Source organism: Buceros rhinoceros, unplaced genomic scaffold, assembly GCF_000710305.1.
Source record: "Buceros rhinoceros silvestris isolate BGI_N320 unplaced genomic scaffold, ASM71030v1 scaffold9759, whole genome shotgun sequence".
Classification (NCBI taxonomy): domain Eukaryota; kingdom Metazoa; phylum Chordata; class Aves; order Bucerotiformes; family Bucerotidae; genus Buceros; species Buceros rhinoceros.
Window position 1 is genome coordinate 8,326 of NW_010432142.1, and position 11,493 is coordinate 19,818.

The 11,493-nt window shown below is 45.2% G+C and overlaps 1 protein-coding gene across 1 annotated transcript in view; it reads left to right on the forward strand.

Annotated features, from left to right (window-relative positions):
• LOC104500068 (NADH dehydrogenase [ubiquinone] 1 alpha subcomplex subunit 10, mitochondrial-like) overlaps nt 1-11,493 on the forward strand; it is a gene marked incomplete at its 5' end in the record, with an annotated part of 18,911 nt that overhangs the window by 5,076 nt on the left and 2,342 nt on the right. The window contains one exon of the mRNA XM_010143663.1: nt 5,311-5,396. Coding sequence (XP_010141965.1) covers nt 5,311-5,396 — 86 coding nt within the window. The remainder of the gene's footprint in view (nt 1-5,310; nt 5,397-11,493) is intronic.

An 11,493-nucleotide genomic window follows, 5' to 3' on the forward strand; every position in this document is an offset into this window, starting at 1 on the left:
TTCCTGCTTCCTTCTGCTCCACTGTGGTGTTTTTTTTTTTTTGAGTACGTGCAATATATTTGCCTTATTGTGGCAAACATTCTTGATCATGGAGGGTTACTAGTATGAGCCTTTTCCTTCCCACTGTTAACTTCTCTCTGTAGCTGCTGTGCCCTGCTGAGAAGAGCAACTAGCTTTTTGTCATTCTGGACAGGTTTGGAGTGGGCCCGTTTCAGTTCTGGGGCTGGGAGTTACCTGGTGAATCCCTCAAAGGACACGTGAATTCTGTTGTAGCAGTAAGGATCTCAGCTGCACCAAAAATATCTTTTCAGATACATCTTGCTGATTTCAGTGTTTTCATCCTCTTTGTTTGAAAGCTCTCATAATCCTTCTGGAGTCCACTGCATGCCCTCCTTTCCTCTGTTAAGAGAGGGAAAGAAATGTGAGGCTGGTTGTGTTGCTTTTTGCTGAGGAAATGGGTCCTGACCTTTGCAGAGCAGCATGTGATCAACTCCTCAGTCTACCGGGAAGAGAGACATGGCAGGATGATGACCCTGAGATGGAAAATGTTAGTAGTTTGGGACTGGGAGAAGTTTTGGAAAGCATAACAGGTTGGGATCACATTTGTTTTCTTGTGAGAGCCTGTACAGTGCTGTGCTTTAGGCCTGACCAGAGCAGCGCTGATAATGCCCCAGGGTTTCAGCTGTCGCTGGGCAGGACTTGCACAGCGTCAGGGCCATCTCTGCTGCTTGCTTTGCCCCCTGTCATTAGGCTGGGGGGATGCAGAGGTTTGGGAGGGGACACAGCCAAGGCCCCTGACCCGGACTGACCAAGGGGCCGTTGCACCCTGTGTAACGTCACGGTTAGCAGTAAAACCGGGTGAAGGTATTTTCCAAACTAGCGGTTGCTGAGAGCAATCCTGGGAGCAAGGGGCTGGAAAAAATCTCCTGGGTGTTTGAGCCGGTGATGAACCTGTTTCAGGGGAATTCTGCAGTAAACTCTCCTCTCTTAAGTCTGACTTTGTTCGGCAGAACGAAGTGTGGGTTTTAGTTATCCTTGTCCATTATAACAGCCTGCACTGAATATCCTCGTGTTCCCATGTGAAGCAGAAAAAGTTGGTAAGAACTTTCCTAGTCCTAAAAATGTAACTCCTGTTAGCTGCATGGCAGAGCGTTCTGGGGTCTTGTAGTTCCCTTTTTGGGAATGTGGTTGTGTGCCACGTTTTGGGTGCTGCCCTGTTGTGGCTGGATTTTTGGACGCTCATGCTCTCGGTACCAGGGGTTATCATGGTTAGCTGGTGGAGTGGTGAGGCAGTTTGAGTTGATATCCACAGAAGGGGCTGATGGCTTCCGTGTGACAGCACACGAATAGAAGTTCATTGTGAAATCACACTTCAAGGAGGCAACTGCTTGCGTTTAGAGGGGTGCAGGATTTCTAAAATCTCCTCAAAACCACCTCATTTTCAAGCTTCAAAAAAGCCAAAGGGCTTCCCCTTTGTTCTGAGATGAAGTGTGTATGTGGAGATGGCTGCCTGTGACCTTTACCAGCTGGTGGTTCTGTACGTGAATCGTTCTGTACGTGAATCGTTCTGTACGTGAATCGTTCTGTACGTGAATCGTTCTGTACGTGAATCGTTCTGTATCATTTTCAGGAAGGGAGAAAATGACTGAAGAGGGTAAAACTTCACCTTTTGTCTTAGTCCTGAAGTTACTGTTTCCACATAGCTCTTGAATCTCTTGAGATTTCAGCTTTGTGAATGCCCCTCTGAAAAATCGAGAGCGCAGCCTCATTGTTCTCCTTTGTGTAAAAAAATCAAGCATTGCTTTAGTGCTGGCAGGGTCAGGGTGCCCTCCCTTCTGCGGCAGCCGTATCCCAGCTGGAGGCAAAGGCTCCTTGTCAGAGTTCACTCACCTGCCGCCACAGCAAAGGTTCTGTTTTGCAGCGAGAAGCATTCTCCATGGCAAGAAAGGTCAGCATCCTAGGAGTCATGGCATGGTTTTAAATTTTGTTGTTGTTGTTGTTGAGGGACAAAAATAATGAAGTGGGAAGATGCTGAAATGAACAAAAAAACCTAAACAAGGTCTGGGTGTGGATGAGATTATTGAGTTACTTTTTTCTGGAAAAGGATGAGATTTGAGAAACATGGTGTTTCAAGAAGGTGGCCATGGATGTTTGGCAGGAGAAATAAGAGAAAGTTGGGATGGGGGGCGTTATTTGCTTGTTTTCTCCCTTCCATTCTCTGAGCACCTCTTGAAGTGGTCAGAATAAAGCAGTTTCTTTAGTCCCTAGATTTTTTTGTAGTAAACCCCATTGCTGGAGGTTTTCTTTTAAACCTTTAAATCAGGGTTTAAGGTCAGTCTAAAGCTCTTACTGCTCAAGTAGAGAGTCTGCCAAGCTCAGCAATCTTGTATCGTCGCTGCACGTAGGGTCATCAGCATGCACTGTTATTCTGAGTTTAGTTGAACCAGTCTGGACTAGGGGAAGGATTGTTGTTTTGAAGTCAGTGTAGAAGATGGTAGTATTTCTGTTGTTAGAGGTTAGCTATAGAGATGGGTACTCTTCCCATTTCGAAGAATAAAGTTGTTTTTTTCCCTTCTGTTCAGATTTAGTTTATCTTTGGAAGGAAATAGTTGAAATTCGGAAATACTGTAATTAACGTTGGTTGTAGTGGCTAAAGGAGTGGTAAGTGCTGAGAGGAGCTTTGTTTTTACTGTTTTTACATGAGGATAAAACTAGGAATAAAAAGATAATATGTTCATTTAAAGATTTTTTTAAAGCCCTGGATATTAAAAAAGAGGAGGGCTGAGCTCCTTCCTGCAAGCTGTGTTCTGAACTCCGTAGGGTTTAGCCTGCTTTGTGCCTTGTGTCCATCTCTTGTTTAAAGAAACAACCTGCGAGGAAGGAGTCTGGGGAGAAGCCAGCTGGCGGAGCAGCTTATCGGGGTCTGGTGTCTTTGTCCCCAAAAGTGACATGCTTATTACTAAGCACAGTGTCACCTCCTGCTGCCTGCCACCTTCCCAGCGCTTCCATCAGCAGCAGAAACACGCTCCGAAGTTGTAAGCTGTTCGTGTTGGCTTAGTTGTAAAGCATGTGGAAAGGGGTCTCATTACTGAAGCCGTTGTTTCAAATTCCTGACGTGCTCTGCAGTATAGTAAGACCTGATCTCTCCTGGATGTTATTACCAGTTGTGCTGCGATCAGGTTTAAATCCTCCGTTTACTGCTAATTCCCAGAGGGTGCCAGGGTATCCCTTGACGGTTAAGAAGCTGTTCTTCTAGTCTGGTCAGAAGGCTGATACAACCTGCTGGGAGCAGTGTCTTCCCATATGATAAGAGTGTACAAAACTAATTTAGATACAGATTTCTTTTTTTCCCAAAAACATATTCTGAGCCCTATTGCCAGCAACTCTGTTATTAGTCCTGTCATCAGCTGTAGCGGGGAGTTTCCAAAGCTTTGCTCCAGAGTGGAAAAGTAATAGCTTTTGTATAGCTAATGGGAAGTGTGGTGGAGGTTCAGCTTTTAAATTAAATAATTAAAATAAATAATGGATGTTTGAACTAACTTACCATACACCCTTCTCTCTCTTCACATCATTGAATGCTTGTCTTGGGGAGTTCTGTTGGCAGTTTGGTGGGAAGAAGCAGTTTTCTCAATACAATTTTGAAAACTCTTCTAAATTTTTGTGGTGCAGTTTTCTGTGGTGTTGAGGATGAAACATTTTTCCATGGACAGGTGGATTTGTTGTTGGCTTTTTTTTCTCCAGGTTTCCTCTGCTCCCAGGTTCAGTACCTGGCTTGCCAACTTTGCCTCTTTTTAAGACATCAAAAATGGCTAAAGAGCAACTAAACTTGCTCGAAGTTGTAAATATGCTTTGGTGATGTCATGTCAACTGTATTTTTGAAGTCTTTGTCAGTGGAATTAGCCATTAAGAAGCAAAAATGCCTTAAGGAAAACGATGCAGTCGTATCTCTAAGCCATTATTTCTGACTATAAAAACATAATACTGCTAACAGAGTAGACCTTTATATTCAAAACTGCTTTGTTATGGCCTTTTAAGTGGTAATAGATGGATTTAGTGTTTGCTGTGATTGGAGGGAGTAATCATAGTGGATTTAATGTACAGTAAAGAACAGCAGCTTTTGTCACTTATTGTTCTATCACTTTATTACTGGCATCTGCTTACTTGTTGGCAATGTGTCGTCAGGATTTTAGTCCTGAACTCACAGCTTTACCCTTTCCATCTGGAAAACGTCTCTGAAAAGTGATGTTTGGAGCTGTAACAACCCACTCCTCCCCAAGTTGCTTCAAGGTACTATGTCCACCTCATTATGCTCCTTAAGTGCATCCTCCTGACACAAGTTTGTGTTTCCTTCAGATCTAGTCAGTCGTGTGTGATACCTCAGTCGTGTGTGATTACCCAGTGGACCAGCAAAGATCTGTTTTCTGGTGGAGCCAGCCTGTACGTGAAGGTCAAATATGGGTTTGATGAGTTAGGGATGCTGAAGGAATGATTTACTGAGCTGGTGTTACTTGTTTGAATGTTCCTAGGTGCTGAGCTGTGATTTTTACCTTTCGTTGCTGCTTGAGGTGCTACATGCATGGGTAGGTCCTGATGTCTGATGAAACTGCAAGCCTTCGGACTTCTGTCAGGACAGCTACTTCAACTGTGTTTGAGTTTTCCAGCCTCAAACACGCCTCAGTTTCTGTGATGAGAACCACACACAGCAACACTGAGAGGAAGCTGCCACAATTGCTCCTCAGCCTGTCTTGATTAATAGGCCACTGAGCCTGTGTGAAAAAAAACCCAACCAACCAACCAAACCAAACCTCCAAACCCAGGCTTCTATGTAGCATGATGGGGTTTGTCTGCAACAGAAGGGCGTCAAATTTAGTCATGTTTCCATTTCCTCCTCATTCTGCCTTAGAGGTGGGGTTGTACCTTCTTTGCTTCCTTTCAGCCCCAGTGGCAGCTTGAGGAAGAATGTCTTGGATCAGGTAAGAATTTGAAAATAAGGCACCTCTCAGCTGATTTATTCCTCTACTCACCAAGACTGAAAGCACCAGGAACTTCAGAGCTGCTCCCGCCGCCCATGTCTGCCCAGTGCTTTCCGCAGGGCCATGACCTCCAGAAATATGACTGGTGCATGATCCGTTAGCTCTAAACGTTTGCATTGTTAATACAGCATCAAGAGTGAAGCCAAAGTGATGTGTTTAATAAGGTATTTTGATGATTGCATGGATTTGGGGGAGTGTGTTCACTGATTTCGGATGTTCTGGTCAGACCGTCTCTTAGTGTGATTTTTTTTTTGTTGTTTTTTATGTTCCATTCCAGGTAATTGAAGACATTGAGTGCCTGAAGTTGGACAAGGAGCCGCAGCTGGAGCAGGATGATGTTTCTCTCCGCCATTTGAGACCTTAGTAAGTCTGATGTCTTCCAGTCACCGAACATTACTCAGCATCGGATTTCAGGGAAAATGGTTAAAGCCTTGAGGCTTTCAAGGTAGGTTTATATTTGCGCTCTGACTTGGTTTTTAGTCGGAAGTCAGCAGTGATAGCAGGCTTTTGTAATACTGGTGCTTGGCACGGGAATGTGGTATGGCATCTTGCTGCTGCTGCTAACTGATTAGATGAGAGACTCCTGATGAATAGATCCCATTCCATTAATGAAGCACAGGAACCCTCCAGGCATTTCCCAGGTGCTGTGAAGGTATTCCCAAGTGCTTACGAAGGTATTTTTGTGAGCACTTCTGTTCCTGGGTTGATCACAGAAGAGCATTTAATTTTAAAACAGGTAATTTATGCAGTTGGTGTAGTGGTTTCTCTGCTCCCCTGGCAGCACGACATCCTTCAACAAAGCTTGTTGATAGATCAACCTTGTAGCAAGTTCTATGTGTGATGCTGTTTAGATTAGCTGTGTTTAGGATGTTTTTTTTCTAAACCTGGACTAATCTCTTACGCTGTCTGCTTTGCTCCAGTTTTGGTGTTGTTTTGGGTTGAATCATAGAATCACAGAATGGTTTGGGTTGGAAGGGAGCTTCAGAGGTCATCAAGTCCAATGCCCTGCACTGAGCAGGGACATCTTCAACTAGAGCAGGTTGATCAGAGCCCCAAGCAACCTGACCTGAAGTGTTTCCAGAGATGGGGCTTCTACCACCTCATCTACCACCAGGGCAACCTGGGCCAGTGTCTCGCCATCCTCAAAAACTTTCTCCCTTAGATCTAGTCTGAATCAACCCTTTTTTATTTTACAACCATCACCATTTGCCGCGACAGGCCACAATAAAAAGCCCTCCCCATCTTTCTTACAGGCCCCTTTGAGTACTGGAAGGCTGCACTAAGGTCTCCCTGGAGCCTTCTTTTCTCCAGGCTGAACCACCCCAACTCTCTCAGCCTGTCCTCACAGCCCTCAGATCATATTTGTGGTCTCCTGTGGACCCACTCCAACAGGTCCATGTCTCTCCTGTGCTGAGGACTCCAAAGCTGGACTCAGCACTGCAGGGGGGCCTCACCAGGGCAGAGCAGAGGGGCAGGATCCCCTCCCTCTGGGCTGTGAGCGCATGTTGTGGGCTCATGTCCAGCCTCTCATCCATCAGTACCCCCAAGTCCTTCTCAGCAGGACTGCTCTCAGTCCCCTCATCCCCCAGCTTGTGTTGATACTGAGGACTGACCCTGCCCAGGTGCAGAACCTTGCACTTGACCTTGTTGAACCTCATGAGGTTCACACGGGCCCACTTCTCCAGCTTGTCCAGATCCCTCTGGATGGATTCCATCCTGCTGTTGTGAAGCTGCCTGAACAGAGTTTAGCAGGGGAAAGGGGAATGAAGCAAACCTATGTGACTGCTCAATAAGTCCTTTGTTTCCTCCTTTCCACTGACTCCCAGTAAATAATTCTAAACAGAAGCTTTAATTCTAACTGGTGAAGTATTGCAGTTCTGTTGTTCATTCTCCATGATAACAAGGGGGATTGTAAAGTACAGCAGGTTAAGGGTGTTTTTTTGTTGGTTGTTTTGGGTTTTGTTTTTGGTTTTTTTGGTAAAGGTCCTTGCCTGTCCCACTGGATGTGAAGAGATCAAACTCAGATAGCAGAAAGTCCCTTGCTGGAATAGCATCGAATTTGATTGTCCTAATTTTTTGCAAGTACTCTGTGATTAACTGTCCTCCAGTTCAGCTGTGGAGTGCCACTGGTGGGACTGCATATGTCCCCAGAGCAGTGCTGAAAAGAAAGGTAGCCTTCCGAACCCCCAAATATGTTAAACCAAACCATGGACGTGTGGAAAGAAGTGAGATCAGACAGACCTCCACTTTTAGCTGTGTGGTACAGATGAAGCCTGAGGAGCACTGCTCTAAAGTCTTGTTGGTGAACAAAATGTTCTCTGGATCACCTCATCTAAGGAATGGTTATAGAGATAACCAATCACCCAATCGAGACAGGCTTCCCATCTTGCTAGAACTTCATCTTTAAACTGCACGTGCAGGTAGCGAGCGCGGCATAGTTACTACATTTTTGAAACAGAATCTAAGATTTATATTCTTTTTGTATTTCTGTTTATCTCATAGGTTAATAGAAACACAGGGATTTTTAAAAATTATTTGCCTCTATTGCGATAGGCATTGGAGCAGTAAGTTAAAATTTCTTCAGGCTTCTGATATCCTTTGACTTTTTTGTGCTGTTACTTCAAATGCCTCCTGAAATTAGAGGTAACATTCCTTTTCTATGGGCCTTCTATCAAGGGGTGAGTACAAATCACACAAGAGCAGCACTGGGTGGTGTCTAAGAGAAACAAGCTGATTTGGGTGCCCTTGAAGTATCTGAGGAGAAGTTTCTTTGTGTAGTAACTGAAGGATGGCACCTGGTGACTTACACCCTGCAAAACTACCAAACCCAGATTTCCTTTGAAAGAGAAAATATGGTTAAGTTGCTTGTTCTCCTGTAGCTTCACACTAGTGCAGGCATTAAGAAAGGATTATTAATTGCAGGATGGAGGAGGGAGGTAAAGGAAAACACACAATTGAAGAGTAGTGTGTTAAGACACTGCGTGAAAATGCTACTTCGCAGCTGTAACAGGGAATAAATGAGGAAATCGTGGGCAGTGTGTTGGACAGTCTGTTCATAAAAACGTGTAGGTCTGGACATAATCTTTTCTTAGGTTTTAACTGCAGAAATGCAGAACAATGAGTCTCCCATCACAGCTTGCTCAGACTTCATCATGAAAACGTGTCAGGCCCAAGTACAAGACAGAGGGCAAATGTGTAAGGATTGAGCAAACTCTGCAGGGACTCTGCGCGCATCATCCGGGTTGGATTTGCATCTGGAGCGTAAAATGCCAAACTCAGATGCTAGTTCCTGAATGTTAAAGCTTATGCATTCCGTACTTTTTCCAGTGCCCCAGAAGAAGAGAGGTTGTGGTGCCCAGTGTTCTGCAGATTTGCAGGTGTCCCACGCTGACATTCGCTTCTCCTTTTGGGAAGAAGCTTTTTTGCCGCATTCCGGGTGGGCTGCTTTGCTCCATGTGCTGGCATGTGCTGCCCTCTCGTGGGTGTTTCTGGAAGGCTGCAGCAGGTATTTGCTGTCTTCATCTGCAGGTGCTTCCTTTGCTGACCTCCCAACCGTTTGCCCAAGCCCACACTCATCCTGAGCTGGACCATTGCCTCTTGGATGCTGTCGGAGGGGCAGCAGGCTCTGGCTGCTGCAGCAAGAGCCAGGGTGTTGCGGTCCTGACCTCACTCCGGTGCTGGCCTGGCTGTTCGTGGTTTCACCTCTTCCACCTTCAGCTTGTGCCAACATGTCTGGGGGAAGGGGATCGATGGGCAGAGGTGAGGATAACTCTTCCATTGCCTGTATATACATACAGTCTAACACACAGGAACCCCAGCAGGGCCTCTGACTGCTTTGGTGATGCAGATCAGTAAACAGATCAAACTAGTGAGCCACACCCATATAAAATTGGTTGTGTAATGCTGTCTTTTATCTCCCTGAACACTCTCTTCCTTGCCCTACTGGTAGTGTGATTGTGGGACTGAGGTATATCTTGGTGAATGGTTAAAAATGTACAAATGTTTGCGTAAGAAAGGTGGAGGGGTCTCCCAGGGGATGCTCTTCACAGCTTTCCTTCCCCTCTGAAGGGCTGAGTCCAACAAAAACCATTCTGTCACCTTTTTGAAATGTCTCACGGAGTTCCTCTGCTGTCACTGCACTATCTCAGGCATGTTTTTATCTGGGCCCTTCCCAGTGAAATCATGTGAGTGTCTACACGCATTGCAAAACAAATGATGTTTGTGTAACATCCCCTGCATTACTTTACCAGCTGGTAGGGGGAGCTTGTTGCAGTTGACTTGTTTCATCAGACAGGTCTGTGGTTAAATCTGTTGCATCCCTGCAGCTCCTTCAGAATTTGCTAGAGCAGAATGTATTTTGCATAGGCAAATTTTTGGCTCTTTTAAGCCACCACTAATTTCATTTTTAAAAAAATATAGTTATTGGCATTTGTTTTATCTTGATGGAAAGGGAATCTGTTTCCATTTGGAAACAACGTAGCCATGAAATAGTTTGCCACTCTCATCTGTTCAATTTTGTTCATTAATAACTCCTAGCGTCCCACAAATCCTGTGCAGTAAATCCTCCAGTGTTGTTTGGTGGGACATCAGACATGCATTCTGAGGTTGTTACTGAAGGATCTTGTGTGTGCAGTAACTAATAATTCCTAAGTTCTGTGAACATTTGTTTAGCTTCTCTAACCCCAGAGCTTGGCTCCTCTTTCCTTTCTGTACATTTTGCTTTGGTTAAAATGTTGTGACAAGGAAGTATGGGGGTGAATGGAGAGAGAGCAACCCTTCAGTTCAGCGTAATTGAGCACGCTCATGCTTAGCAAAGGGAAGAGGTGCCCATCTTTGAATGTCTGTCTTGTCTGATTTCAAATAGCAGGACTAGAAGTGCTTGTGAGAGGTGTACTGGACTTGGTTTTGAAATTTTTTGACGAGGAGACTCCAAAATTCTCATAAAAGACTGATTGTAAAATTTTTGGCACTATTAAAAACTGCCTCCGTTAGCACCCTGTTGCTCTCTCACTTCAGTTGAGAAAGTTCTTTGTAATTTCCTCTTTGCAGTGGCATTATATAGATCTGAAGAGTTGTTGCACCTTCTCACCTTCTCTTGCAGACCTGCTTTCCTTGGAAAGCTTTCTTGGTGGTCAGGGTGAGTGTTTGTTCACCAAGGGAGTGGCCGTGGTTCACCATGGGCATGGCATCCTTGTTCTGCTTCACCAAATAGTGGAACCTGAGTCCCTTTGGCAGAAGGAGGTCTGTGCATCATTGTCCTGCCTTTGCTAAGTTCTGGAGAAAACAGGGCAGGCAGAAATGACAGATACTGGGGGACACAGCCCATGGCTGTCCTGGGTGCCTCCACAATGAGCACAGGAACAGAGGAGGTCAGTACAGTTAAGAGCTGGATGCAGGAACCATCTCTCCCACCCAGTTCTGTGCCCGTGGCATGAGTCAGGAGCGTTTCTCCTTTCCCCCACTCTCACAAGCAGGGGCAGTATCCCTAGCGTCTCACACGCTCGCTGGCTCACTCACTTGTGTAGTACCCTGCTCACGGAGGCTGACTGCAGCAGGGCTTGAGGAGCCCTGGACAAGGCAGGAAGGATGTGAATAGCAGAGGAATGAATGCCACTCGCTGGATTCAAACCTAAACCACAAGCTTTGGGTAGAAGCTGCTTTCAAGGTGTGCGAGAAAATCTTCCATTTTCCAGTGGGATCCAACTGCTATTTCTCAGATGTTTAAGCACAGAATTTAACTTGATACGCTTTTGTGTTGCTGGCTGTAAGCCCCTTAGACCAGTGAATGCTCTTAAGTAGGAAGGGTGTATTGTCACCTCAGATTTTGTGACTATGCCAGCACCACCTGTTGCGAAATCATGGCTCAGGCCATGCACTGGTGTTTTTGTTTGGTTGACTTTTTTTTATTCCAGACTACTTCCTTTACTCTACCTTGCACCTTTAGCAAGTGTATTTATAAGACTTTCTAGTGTTCCTTGTGGTAGGCAGTCTTGGGGCTTTGTTTTGTACATAGGTGGGAAAACAAACACATGAAGTTACTTACATGTCATCCAGTTTCTGCAGGTTGCCTGGAAAATGTGTGTATCCTTGCTGTCAGGATTTCCTCCTCTGAAAAGGGGTGGGAATGTGTCAATCCTGATTCCTCAGTACCTGCTCGTGTATGTTGTCCTGGACACAGCCTGTGAATAGGTGTGTAGTAGGAGCTTCTGGACAAGAGGTGAGCTACTCATTGCTGTGACATTAGTGTGGTTCCCTTGTAGCGATGGGAAGAGCTGTAGCTAATAGGATTGTGGCCTTTTGAAATGTCACCTAAACTCATGGGTAGGTAAAGCATGCTCTGGGAAGCTGTTCTACTGCATGATGAGAGCTGCTTCAAGTGCCAGAAAATAATAAATAGTGGTAATTTTGTGCTGAGAGAAAACTAAGGGACATAAAAGGTGCCTTTAAGTGCTTCCTGCTG